This window comes from Coturnix japonica, chromosome 8 (assembly GCF_054131305.1).
Source record: "Coturnix japonica strain WE chromosome 8, WE-NBRP24, whole genome shotgun sequence".
Classification (NCBI taxonomy): domain Eukaryota; kingdom Metazoa; phylum Chordata; class Aves; order Galliformes; family Phasianidae; genus Coturnix; species Coturnix japonica.
Window position 1 is genome coordinate 5,064,887 of NC_140670.1, and position 14,630 is coordinate 5,079,516.

A 14,630-nucleotide genomic window follows, 5' to 3' on the forward strand; every position below is an offset into this window, starting at 1 on the left:
GGATGCATGACACTCCTAATGAAATGCTGAAGCAGATCTTAGTTTGAGACCCACACTACCACAGCAGTCATACAAGTGCTTCTCTGACTCGGTGCTTAAGTTACAGTGACCTTCTGAGAGCTCCAAATTTTCATGCTGCATTCATAAAAAGCATGCCTCAGACTGGGGCACGATGGTATTATGGACAACAGTACAAGAGCAGTTACTAAACAACAGCAAAACCAACAGAACTGCTTCCTTAAGGCGAGCAGAACTCAAAGAAACATTACCAAGTTTTTTTGCAGACATTCAGGCCAAACAATAAGCGGTCTCAAAAAGTCAACTGACTGCTAGAAACAAGCCTGATCTCCAAAGGAGGTGGTGGAGTGAACTCCACAGACATCCTCAAGTGAAATACCAACCAAAAGGTGAGTGTGTAATGACTGTGAGACACTTGAACAATCCTAAGATCTCAGCCCTTCACTCTGCCCTACAGACTCCTTCCTAGGGCTTTGTACTTGGAAGGATGAAGCATGAGATGTGAACACACACAATGATAGAACATATCATTGAAACCTGGTTGGCAAACTCCCTTGCTCCTTGGATCCATACTTAAATTCACATTGTGAGGAGCTTTAGTAGTACTCTTTCAATGCATCTGCATTGCCCAAGAGATGGTCTTCAAGTCTTACACTAACACTAGCTCCTTGAAAGACCAATTGAAGGCTTCTGAGATGCCTTACATGCTTGGAATGACAAGCAATATCTCTGCCTCTGCCCCCTCCAGAAGGTCCTAACACAGCTTGCTCTGCAGTGAGGTGATCTGAAATGTGAAGGCAGCAGTCCTAGCCAGTTTCTTAAGTTTGGAATGCCTTACAAAAAGATCCTGTGATGTCAGTACTGGACTGAATTTGGAGAGGAATCAAGGATGGGGGTATGAAAATTTCCCAAAGGAAAAAGAGCCACTAAGCCACGTATTTCCTTGGGAAAGAGACTTATCTCTTGAGAACCCACACAGGCTGCAGGATGCCAGAGAGGAGCGTCTCAGATGGCAAGAAAAAATATGATCTGACTCTACAACATGATGAAAAAGAAAAGGCAGAAAACATTGAGTAGATGAACAGAAAAAGAAACTGATGCCAGAGATGATTTTTACACAACTAGTGGAAAGAACTATGAGAGGCTGCTTCTTCAGAGACTACGGATTTGTTGGCATGCTGTGCAGAAAATCCCACTTAGTCACAAATACCTAATTGACTTCTTCCCACACAGTGCCCCTTATGGACACTGAGTAAATGTTCTCCAACTTCAAGAGCCATCTAACATCTGTGCTAGGAGATGCTATTTTTTACTGTTTGCTTGGAAAGGCAGATCCAACCCCTTGAGAAGAGCTTTAGAGGTTCAGGCAGAGTCTAAAACACTCATAGTGAAAGGCAGTGTAAGTTTTAAGTGCAAAAATACCTCAGTCATGTACAGTTTTCCTTGAGATGAACAATGACCACCTTCACTGCTGGAGAACACCAGCAGAGCCAGGAGAAGTTTGCACTGCTTGGTGACAGCAATAGTAGCAGGCCATTATAAAGTCAGGGACCTCTTGCAAACAAAATGTACAATAACACAATAATAAATGTGGTGAAGGTTAAAAGATACACCGCACTGAGGTGACTGCATTATTGTTCCCATTCTGTGCTTGTACTTGGGAACAAATCACAGAGCCTCCTTAAATCCAAAACTCATCTCTGTTCTCCCTCTCCTTTAGATAAAATAGCCCTACCAAATCCTCTGAGAAGGAGCTAACTCAGAAGACCCTGGGGCTAGAAGACCAATTACGTCCTATTAAATCAGATTCTTACTGAAAATAGTCCAAAAAAGAGACAAAAGAGGGGGCAGAGAGAGGGTGACACAAAGCCAGACTGAATGTCTGTTATGATCAAATAGGAGCCAAGAGCCTGCAGTGTTCATTTCCCAGTTAAAAACAAACAAAACAAACTGTAACTTCACAGTTGCCAAAAGCAAATGGGAGAGAAAAGGATGATGTGCTCCAGCACACCTTCAGAAATGAGAATGAAGATAAGAACGCTGGCCAACAGAATGATGATAAGACCTTACAGCATCACAAAAAATTAGGCAAAAACTACAATAAGCTCCAGGCAGCATCAAGATGATGTGTTGTGGAAGACAGACAGTATTTATAAGCCTTCTTTGGTTTTGATTAATTGGCAGAAATCCCAACAGACTGAAGAGCTGCTTTGAAATCCTGAGGATCTCATCTGAGACAGCTCTGCCACTTCTGCTGTGACATCTCCTACAACCTCCTGCATCCCTCTCTGTAGTTCACATGGCTACAGCGACTGTGCTCATATTCCTCTGTAAACAATGAGTCTGATATCCTTGCAAATCCTGCACTTTCTAGGCGTGTGGTCCTTCCCAAGACTTCTCTGACGTCCCAAAACCCATCCCCCCCATGGGAAGGCATAATTAGATGTTTCATCACTTTGGAGAAGCTATAGAGAGTAAAGCAAGGAACAAAGTCTCCCAGAGGAGAATCCTCTTGACTGAAGATGACAATAAAATTAAATTCACAGACATTTATGAGGAAAAACTACTAAAATAAGGGCTGAGGAAAGCCTAGACTGTTTTCAATATGGGCTCTTCTCAAAGCTGCTTCTTTCATTTCTATAGCTCCAGCACCAGGAGCATGACAGGTGCTGGTAGAGCTGATTCCCTCAGCTCAGCTTCTGGAGTTTTAGTGCAATCTCAATATTCATTTGTAGAAGAACAAAGAGCCAAGGAGGAGGATGCTACTGCACACAGCCAACACAAAATCAGCAGCTACAAAACAGTCATTTCAAGTATTTTAGGTTCCCTCTACTCCACTCACAGTGTTATATTCCTTCCATTTATTCATGGGAATAGAAACCAACATGAAAGAAGGACTCCTTACACCTGTTAATATAGTTTCTAAAATAAATCAGAACGTCTGTTTATAGTGGCATGACTGTTATTCACGAGAGCCTAAAACTTGCACAGTGTCACCTGATTTATCTGCAGCTCTGCTGACATATTTTCCTTTCATAATGCAGCCATCAAATGTGACATCTTGCAGCTGACAGGTTCAGACAGAGAGGGAGCAAAAGAGGAAACATTTGGTTTCAGATGTGAGATATCACATTTATCCTCATTAGCACAAGGTAACACCCACACATAACTCAAAGCTGTCAACACGGTACAGATCTAGATGCATCTCTCAAAGAGAGACCTTTCCAGGTTTCCAAATTCTTAAGCAATTTCTGAAAAGTAATTCCCAAAAAAAGGCTTTAAGTCAACCAAATGAAACCTCCGAAACTAGAGCTTGGACAACTTTTGTTTCTTAATTAAACTTAAAACGAGGGCGGTGGCAAACTGATTCTTTAGGCAGAATACAACTGACCAACAGAGAGATAATCCCTTTTTCACTCCGAAAGAAACCTCTATTTTATCACAAAAAGCTGATGAGGCACTCTTAGAGCAGCACACACACTAATAAGAAAGGTAGTATTTTTGGTAAGCTTATTTTATCCTCAAAACTGCTTGACTTGCATTCAGAGAGCCAGCAGAGACTAGTTCACATGCATAAGCCAAGGATCATTCAGCCTTCTTTTCACTCCCAGCTTCAACAGCCCGAAGGCGTGCTTTTGCTGTAGGTGGTCAGAGCTCTTTTCTCCAAAAATCTCAGCCCCAATAAATACAATAAATAAGACTCACCAAGCACACAAATTGCCACATAAGTAAGTATCTTCACATTCAAGACAAAGAACCCAAATGTTTAGGGATCATAATTATCATAGAGACTTCAGGCCTAATAAGCTTTATGAAGACAAGTGAAAATTTAAAATGGAGACTACTGCTGCTTCACAGTGATCAGGGAATGCAGCAAGCAACAGTGAAAGTGATGGATGTTTTCAAATCCATCTTACTTAAATTACGATTTATAATTAGTCTAAGGAAACATCTCCCATATATAACCCAGACTTCTGGTTAGAGGCTCTGTCTAAATGCTGAATCGTAAATTAGAAATTTGCATGATAGTATTGGTTATCAAACACTCAACATGACTAATTTGTATTCATATTCATCACAAGCAAGGAAGGAAAGAGGAATACATCGAAACAACATTTGCAATGCTTATGCAGTTTTTAAGAAAATAAAGTATCACTCACTAATATTCATATAGTTGTGTTTTTTTCAGTAGAACTCTATGAAGAATAAAGTTTATAGTTGATTGGTTGTAGGTTTTTTGTCTGTTTGTTTGAATAGCTGAAAGGATACAGTGATAAGCCAACAAGAGCAAATGAGCCCACACTAACAACCATAAACCAAGCCATTTGATAACATCATCTCTCATTTCCATTACTTCACCATCACTCATTGCATTACTTCTAAACATAGACCATAAACTCTACATAATTTTGTTTGTAAAGCATTATACATATTTACATAGCTGTCTAAATAATCTTAAATTAAATCACGAGACCAACCAAATCCTGGGGGTGAGCCAACCCTGCCCTCACACACAGAGACCTGCCAGAAGAGCAGGAACAAGCTGAAGAGCCCAAAAGCCATGAGGTTGTCTTTGACACAGAGTTGTTTTAGAAGATGAGAGTCAAGGGAATAATTAGAAACAGGAAAGCCACAGTAATAGTACAACAGCAGATATATCAAATAAAGGCCATATGAGTCGCAAGGAACATTCGGTGCTTCAAACAACAGCAGGAAGGGGTCTGGCCACAAATCCCCCAGAATTCCTCTCAAAGGACGCAACAGCACTGAACGGGAGATAAGTGCAACCTGTTGTTATGAGGTTTCATCAGAGGACAACAGGGGACATCATCCAAACCCAGACACACTGCAGAAATATACCTCCAACATGACGGCTTTTGGGAAACAGGGTTGTGCAATATGAAAACTTCTCTATTTAAAAAAACAGAAAAAGCTTCGCTTTAATCAGTTTGTTACTAATGCTAAGACAAATCTCGCACCTCAATAAAATAGTTTCTGTATTCTAAATGTGAGACTGAAAAACCCACACCTTTCCATGTAATGCTGGAGTGGGCATATCTGAATGAGGAAAATATGTAAATATTAAAAGCTGGAAGACTTAAAGCTGTGCCATGAGAAAGGATTTAACCTTAAAAGGGCAGAACCTGAAAGCTGTTTTGGGAAAGTAGCAAAGAGCATTTGCAACTATACAGCATTAAGAGTTTGGCAGGAAACCATGTTTAAAGGATGGCTTACTGCCTCCAAAATATTTTTGTTTGAAAGGCAATTTAAGAAATTAATTTGTGCATGTATAAATACACAGAAACCCGCAAGTTGTACATATTCTGGAGTTTTCTCATATTTGCTCAAAAGACACAGACAAGCAGGAAACCTCTGTTCTCCTTGGGTACCATCTGGACAAAATGCTTGCAGGTCTACTCCTTCCTAAGGAGTACCAAGAGATTTTATAACTGTATGTCTACATGTACCATATCAAATCAAGCTGGGAACTCATTTGTTGCATTAACTGAATTAAAACAGCAACATTTACCTCAGAACTCGCTATTAGACATTAGCCAAAGAGATAAGTGGACACTGCAGTCAGTGGACATCAGGTTTGATCGAGCCTAATAACTCCTACAGATGAAACACAAATCCCCTATTAAAAAAATATACCCAATTCAACACACAAAGCTAAAGAACAGAATAAGACACAAAATGCAATCAGCTGACATTCTGGAAAAGCGGAGTGCTGACAACACCCATCCAGCTATGAGGCTCTCAGAAACCCAACGGCTCCCAAAAACAGAACATTCACGGCTGCATTCATATCTCACCAAGAAGATAAAACCCTGCCACAACACATACTGTGACAAATTAGACATGCTAAACTGCAGATGCTATACTCATTTTGTGCACAGGGCAGAAAAATACCATTTTCTATTATGAAACACATTGCTTCTGCAGAGATGTCCATGTGCTTTATCAACATGTAAAAGCTCATTCTCACAACATTCTATAAGGTAGCAAGCTATTACCACAGTCTCCTCCTTTTAAAGTCACTTTCCATTTCCGCAACACCACCATTTCTGTTAAGCCAACCATTGATATAGCAAAGCATAGGTATTGACTTAAAGCACAAGAACTATATTTAGTGGGGGCTTATTCCAACAGATCTCAGTGCTGGGTTAAGAGCTTTAACCCTCTTTCTTTATATAGGAAGGCACACAATTCTAGCATGGAATTTTCCAAGCAAAAGTAGTCTGCACAAATTCTTCAAAAGCCGTATTTAGAAAATGTCCTTAGTCTCCTTCTTCAAAATGATTTTTCCCATGAAATAAAGTTCTCATCTGCATGAATGTTGGAAAACAAAGGAAAAAGGCACCAGCTTTTGAAACCATACCTTCCATGACATACACCAGGGAACCCACATCTCCCTCCTTGATGATGCAGCTGTCTTTGCCATACTCCACAGGATACATACAATCCACAATCTCCTGGATCTGAGACAGCTCCAGATTCTTCATGAAGTCATTGTCAAGGATTGCTTCCTTTATTAGCTCCTTGGACCTGCAGGACAGAAAAGAAAACCAAAAAAGCATGGTTTAGCCAAACATTCATCCACCACACTCAATAACGGCACAACCCCACAGTGCCTCAGTCACTATATCTTTGGGAGCAAAATAAATCCAGATTTTTTTCCCTAAAAATGTGATGGAATCAAAGATGATGAAAAAAAAATAATAACTTGCAATGATTTCTGTAAATAATTTTAGATACAGTTTCATAACGAAAATAGATGTCATGCAATTGCAAGATCCCTTTTTAGCTACACCAGTAATAACACTGAAGAATAACAGAGCTACCCAAAATATCTTCCATACACAAAAAGTGAAAGGAAACACAAACAAGAAGCCCAACGATTTACTGCATAGTTTATCATATTCCTATTAAATCACACAAACTGGATCACACAAGAGCGTGTGATGGTGCAGTGATTCCCTGAGTATTAATCAAATTCCAAACACCACAACATCCAGCAGAGAAGGCACCACTGTTGAACATCACCAATTAATTGCTTTGATGACTAATGGCAAAATTCAGTTGTTTTATTAGCATGCACAAAATTAGACACTCAGTTTTGGCTTGGCGTGCAACTGGTTTAACAGTCTGAAGTTCTACACTGTGCAAGGTTTAGAAAGGAAGAGGCTGTTTCTGACAACACAGGCTAAGCCTCCGATCTGACTGTAACCACCACATTATGACACTTTGCAAGACCTCTTAGAGCAACTTATGGAAAGGAACAAGGGAGGATACTACATCTGGGTTCAGACAAAGCTGGAGTGCACTCACTTCTCCAAAATGCTCTACTTTACACGACAGGCCATCGGCACTGAGCTACTGAAGCATTCAATGCAAAGTAGACTGGACTTCAAGCACTGTCTGCAAGGAGGAATGGACTGCTACAGAAAATTTGTTCTTGAGAAATTTAGTTTAACTTCACGTGCTATCATTCTAATTCCTTGCACAAGCAAATAAAAACCACCAGGAAGAAAACTGCGTTGTTCTTTCATTGCTTTCAGTAGCGTGAAGCTGATAATTTGAAGGTTGGTTATAAGGCAGATAACTTGCTTTCCTTATTTGTTCTACATAGTACAGCAAGAGCAGACTTTCTATGCTGTGCCTTGATGGCTCTTTTGGTCTCAGCCACCCCCACAGGTCCCCATAAGCCTCATAACAAAGACACTAATTACTAGCATTACTCAAGCAGCATGCTGAAGAAGAAAGCATAATAAAAGCTTTCACGGTAGTCATATCAGCCAGCATTCCAATTCCAGCTATTTGTTCCATTGCAAGGCTCAAAATGAGACTGTCTCCCCGATAAAATAAAGTCAGCCTTTCATGAAGGGTGCTTAGAAAAACAGTCACAAGAGATGCAAGGAATTCAGACACGGGTATGTTGGACCTCCTTGTTAATTTAGGGCCCACAGAAAGAAGCAATGCTGTGCTTGTAGGAATAAAGGGCAACAAAGGGTCTGCCTTATCTAAAGGGCAGCAAAGGGGCAGCAGAAGGACTAAGATATCTGCTACAAATCCATTCTGGGGAGAAGCAGCAAAATATATGCAAGATGAACAAAGTTTTGGAATTTGTGAGCTTAACAGTATTCTGAGTAAAGCCTCAGAGTAGCTCTAACCAACAGACTTGTGGCATCAAAAACCTCTTCTCTACAACATACATAGGTTGCTCCAAAAGTAATGCCTGTTATTTATTTCCATGGAAACTACAACAAAGAGCACAATAACACTCTTTGAGAGAGCAAATTCTCAGCTACAAAACACTATTTCTCAACATAATCACCACTATTAGCTGTGCATTTTCACCAGTAATAAACAAATGCCGGTATGTTGTGCTCAGAAAAATCTGCACCAACAGAGGTGGCCCATTGTATCTCACTGTTATGATTATGTTATTTCTTAGCATAGTTGCTAAGAAAATGTTGCCTACACAGTCCATCTTTCATCAGTCCAAACAGATGGAAGTCACAAAGCGACAAATCCAGACCACATGGTGAGTATGGTAGGACAGTCCAGCCAAGATTAGCAGTGTGTTGCACAGTCTTCAAACTGGTATGAGATCTGGCATTATCACACTGCGGGAGAAAGGCTGCCTTCTTCTCTGGCCTGATTCTGGAAGTTTGAGCTTTCAGCTTCGTCAGGGTTGTGATGTAGCAGTCAAAATTGATGGCTTTTCCAAGTTCTAGGAAACCCAGAAGGATCATCCCTTTCCTACACCAACAGACACTGTATATCACTTCAGCCACTGAGGGCTATGCCTTCAACTTTTTCTTTGATGGGGAATTCACATGTCACCACTCCATGAACTGCCACTTTGACTCATAGTGGTGACACTACGTCTCGTCACTGGTAATGATGCAATCCAGGCAACCTCCACCTGCAGACTCCTATTGGTTCAACAGGTCCTGACAAACCTGCAGCGTTCCTTCTGTTTCTGTGTGAGTATCTATGGGACCCGCGTGCTTCAAGCTTTGTGATATTCCAACACTACCACCATTGTTTCCAATTCACACCCACCGGTTGGTCTCCATAAACATTCAGTGAGCACTGATGAATGTGAGTGGGTGCCATTTATTCCCACGTGGAAGAACTCAGTCACACATCTTTGCTTCATACCCACTCCCATGGCAGACACCATTCTGTCAGACTGCCCCTCTGCTGCCATCTGTCACAAGGCAACAAAATGTAATGGGATATTGGTGGGAAGATTCAGCCACTACTGCCGTACCGCCAACATCAACCTCTGACATCACTGGCCAACATTACTTTGAAGAAATACTGGAGAAACTGAAGCTCAGAGGTCCACTAAGTCATTCAAATGCTCTTAACAGCAGAAGCGTGCTAGCAATAGAAGGGAAAGCACAGGGCACCAACAGCACATTCTGTAGCCTGTAAGCCACGCACCTTTTCATCTAGAAATATTCCATCCACCTCAAAAAAAAAAAAAAAAGAAATATAAAGCGAAGCTTAGCTTGACGTATTTGAAAATTAGTTGCTACTAAAAATACATTGTCATAGCTACAATAAGATTTACTCCGTTGTTCCCTGCAAGAGAGTATTCGTCAGTCTAATAATTTAAGAAATTATTCATGCAATGTAGATTACCGTTCCCACATACTTGTGCATACAGGGCCTTCAGCAATTTCCACATTATTTTATTACACAGCTTTCTTTCAATGTAATTCACAGATGAAGCTCCAGGTAAATAGATTTCTCTTCTTCTCTATTTGTTTTTATACGATGTGAAACTCAAAGCATATAAATTAGCTCATAATTCCCAATTAACCCGGAACCAATGCTTTTGTGAACCACACCATTCTTTAATCATCTCCATTACTATATGAAAACTGCATTCACTGCAGAAGTGTTAACACACAAGTCTGATAGAAAAGGAAAGGTACCTAAAATGGTCAAAAACACACTCCTCCAAGCGGCTTAAACAAGATACAGCTGTTTTAATACCTCTTACTGCTGAAGAGTACTCCGTCTGCATTTTTTAATTAAAGTTTCTAATAGAAACAACCTGCAAACAAAATAAACCTGCAGTATTTATAATGGAACAGACTTTTTCTGAGTGACCTCATTTCAGGAATGGGGCCCTATTTACTTAAGGCTCAACTGAACAACTCCTAATGCAGAGGGCCATTCAGAGCAGAGAGTGAAGCCCTCATCTTTACTTTCCAGAGCAGAAACCTGCAACTATGTTTACTGAGAAAATAGTGATCAAAAGCAATGGAAAATTAAAAAGTAAAAAGGGCATAATCATCTGTAATACATCCGTTCCCAAATGAGTTTAAGCCCATCACGCTAACTAATAAGGCATCAGTAGGAACAAGCTAATTGCATCCTCATTTGCAGAAGTCATGCAAAAAGCACCGTAAGAAGTTTGCTATAAATGCATTTCATCCACGAAAACATTAGTGCCAGGCTGTGAGAGCCCCTCAGAAGAACAGCATACAGAATGTATGTGACTTTGCACACCACCCAGTCCCAAGCAGGGGCAGAGCATTCACATGTACAATGCCACAGCTGCGTACCAAAACCATTTTAAATTGGAGATCACAGCCACGGCTGAACCTTGCAACGGGAAGAAAACAGTAAGAAAAGTTCAGTAAATAAGACATTTTAGAAGTTCTCTTTAAAGATGCCCACTGAGCACAAAAAAGCCCACATCCTCCAAAAACCAGTCATGTCCGGCACAAAAACCTTGCTGTACAATTGCTGGTGCTTACTGAGCGACTATTCAATCTACAGGCAGGCTGCACATCCCACACAGACACCTATTCATCCAGACACTTCATCTTCTGTTTACGAACACCGCTGCACGGCCAGTCAAATACACAGAGGTTTAAAAACAAGAGCCTAGAAATCAGAAAGCCTTCCGGGATATCAAAACAACTGTCAGCTACACAGCTGAAATCTCTTCCCTGTGCTGTTATTTAGCGTGGGTGTCTCTTCAGCTCCTGCAGAAGAGAGAGAAAGCAAGCATAACTTTCAGGGATGACTCTTCAATCCCTCAACCACCAACTTCAAGCTCCGCTGTCCTCGGGAAAGGTGGTTTTGAAACAAAAGCGTTTATGTTGTTAGGAGAATTATTTCTGACAGGTCAATTACAGAAAAGTGGAGGTCTGCCCCTGCAGTGCCCCAGGAGATCTGGCACTGCAGGCTGGCAGTGGGTACTTCTTGCATGATAGCAATGCAATAGAAACGCAAGCTGGCTGGCTTTAAAAACATAGCTTGCAGAAGGAGAAATGGATCCTCTTTTAAGACTCACGCACCATGTGGCAGCAGGACAGGACAGAAAAGACCTTTTGGTAAAGTCTCAGTGCTGCCCAACTGCAACACCGTTTCTAGCTGATAACGCTGAATTAGCTGTTTGTTTTGGCTACGGACAAAGATCACTTTAAACATTCCTTAAAGGGAAATGTAAATATAACTCAGGAGAGCTACTCTTGTCCCATTAACTGAAAATACAGCAGGACCCAAGTTCAGAACGGAGTAACACAGAGCCTTCACTATGTTTGCTGATGCTCATGACAGTGCTTGCCTTTCCCACCACAGACAGCAGTGGTGAGGCTTCAGGTCGCAAGAGAACATTCCTGGATGGGATCCGAAACATCTTGAGCCAAGGCCATTACTGCTTAGCTGGATGGAAGCACGTGTTCTTCGGAAGAGTACACGAAAAACAATCTAAGCCAACATTCTGTTTAGAGAGGCAACAGGGAGAGCAAATGTGCCCTGATCTAAACCTTTAAAAAAAGGCAAATAAACCCCACGTTTCCCTTTTGCTTATATGTAAATATGACCTGTAGTTGCGAATAGAGGAGCTTTGTAGAGAACGTGTTGATGAGAGAGCTCCACTTAGTACTTCTAAATATATCAGTAAAACATGCCGTTCATTTACACTGTTGCTCATTATATCACATTCTGGCATTCAACATTTAAGAAGTAAAACAATTTAAGAAAAAGAATGTTAATTTCTCCTTGAATTTCTCTCATTGAAAACTGTTGTTAGGATGCAAATGCTGTAGGCAAGGTTCCGTGGGGAAGTTTTTTTTTGTTAACTCCTGTATTCAAATATATCTCACCCCACAGATTTTCACCACCCTTTTCTAGTCTACTATTTTCCATCCTACAAAAACCCAGGTTTAGATACTGGAAATGTTTGGCACTGTCAGCAAGAAAATCATCTCCTCCCATCACAATTTGCCTACTTCTTAGATGCCTGACACCTCTGAACAACTCCCACACGAGCTTCATTTTGAGAAGCCATTACCAATACCTCCCCACAGGATCGAACAGCCACTTTATTAAATGAAGGAAGCAGCAGAAACTTTGGGCAGCTTGTCATAGGTGAGCACACATAGCAAATGAATGCCAAAGGACGAACCGAACAAGGTACATGCTACACACTTGGCTAAACAACATGGTCTTTGCAGGGGTGGTGTTCTTACACATCTCACAGTTTTTGTGCTCACATCCAGTGTAACTATGCTGGAGACTTTTTCACACCTACAGAAATAGCAAAGAAAACATATGTACCCATACGCTGCAACACCAAGGGATGCAGCAACACCCAAACTCCTCCAGCAAGGTTCAGTTTGCAAGACTAAGCCGTGGAGATCCAGGCAAAACATCTTGAAGGTCAAGGCAATGTATCTTGGAAAGAACCTCCTACTTTAAGGGCAAGAGTTTCTCCATCAATCAAACAATTATCCACATACACTTCCACTCCTGGCAGCTCCAAGCAGCAAGCTGACTGGAGGCAGGTATGAGGACAGCAGCTAAATGGCCACTAAAACAGTTTCCCAAAGTTTATTAGCATATTTTGAGGTCCGCATGGCTTCACAGTGATAAATGAACACTTAGAGAGAGAACTGCATTCAGATGCCCTGGAGAAGAAAGTCACAGATAGCTGCTGCAGAGATGGACTTCACCCTGGTGGAAAAAGCAGGAAATCTGCCAAGTGGATGATAACCTAATTTAAATAGATGCAGAAATCCAATTAGAGATCCTCTGAGCAGAGACAGCTCGCTCTTGTCTCTTGGATTAGAGGCTACAAACACATTGCAAGCTTTTCTAAATGTGCTGTTGTCCAGGCAAAATGAATGTGCTCTGCAAAAACACTTTGCTCCTCCTCAGCAGAAGAGCATCAGCAGGGAAAGATATCACGACAGTGCAAATATACAGCAGTAGGTTTAGCACGGGCCTTCACAGAAAATGTGATTTATGAAATAAAGGTGACAGATTTAACGCCAGTTACTGATTCACCTAACACTTCTGATGGATGGCACTGTCACCATCTACGCTGTTTCACTACTTCTGCTTTTCTGCTGCCTGGCAAAGACCCTGGTTTAAAGAATATAGGTGTTCAGGAGCAGAATGCAGACGAGCACTTGGAGCCTTAGTCCTTCAATAAATATCTCTAGGAATTGAAGAAGAAGTATTTCTTCCTTTCTTAAGGGTCAGTAAAAGGACTGACGTTAGCAGCCATGCTTTGAGAGACAAATACTGTAAGGAAGTATGGGATTACCTAAATAGCATCTTCAGCCAGGAGCCAAGGAGCAGACTGCAGGGATTTAGAGGCAAGCACTGACACTGGATCAGCTCTCAGAAAGGTCGCTTCGGGGACAGAACAGTCCTGAGCAGAGCTATGGGAGCACCATCATGAAGGCTCTGTCTAGTCTACTAATAAACCAGATTACATTCTGACAAGCACCTTTTGGCAGATGATATGAACTCTAAGGAACCAAGTCATATAACTTTATAACATTTAAATGGAGACAGAACAGCAGCAGGAAACTCATACGCTGCCTACAGAAAAGCAGGGAGGCTGGGGATCATACCAGGAGCCAACCACCAGCAGTTTCTCTCTATTCATCAGATCAGAGATAAACAGTCACATTCAAAGTACTACCTTCTAATCTGTATTTCCACTGTGTTGAGTACCAACCATCCCTCCAGCAGAGCTTTGAAGAACATCCTCACAGCAGCAATCTTTCCTCAAACTTATCTTAGGAAGTCTACCAAGAGTGCAGCACCCATAAAGTCCCAGACTGCCTATTGAAGGATAACCTTTACAGATGCAGGATAAATCCCCCTATTTCACACTTATACTATTCAGAGATAAACTCAACAGATTTTTGCAACTCCACCCCATCCAACCAAGAGAAAATGCAAGCCAGAAAGAAGTTAAAATAATTGTTTTGAAGAGCAATCGTACAAAAAAACTGACATCAGAAGGGTACCAAGTTTAAAGGGAAGGCAAGGAAAAGATGGATCGATTTCAAGGACTCTAGGAAATGGCTCCCCTTTGATCAAAATAACTGCCCTCCAGAGGATTTGAATGTTTCCAGGCACTTCGGCCTGAAAGCACACTGTCAAGGGAAACATCCTATTTCTTGTAAAGAAGAGGATATTTTTGCACTAGCAGCACACTGGTAACCTCACATTTTACGGCACCACTTGCCCTCAGGGAACGCTAACAGGAACGGACACATGCAAAAGGAGGCAGCAACATAAACGTGTACTGCCAAGGTAAGGCCAAGGAACAGCAT

At 41.3% G+C, this 14,630-nt stretch overlaps 1 protein-coding gene across 1 annotated transcript in view; it reads right to left on the reverse strand.

The window, feature by feature from the left end:
• PRKG1 (protein kinase cGMP-dependent 1) overlaps window positions 1–14,630 on the reverse strand; it is a 304,417-nt gene that overhangs the window by 267,668 nt on the left and 22,119 nt on the right. Inside the window, exon 2 of the mRNA XM_015866197.3 lies at window positions 6,401–6,567. Coding sequence (XP_015721683.1) covers window positions 6,401–6,567 — 167 coding nt within the window. The remainder of the gene's footprint in view (window positions 1–6,400; window positions 6,568–14,630) is intronic.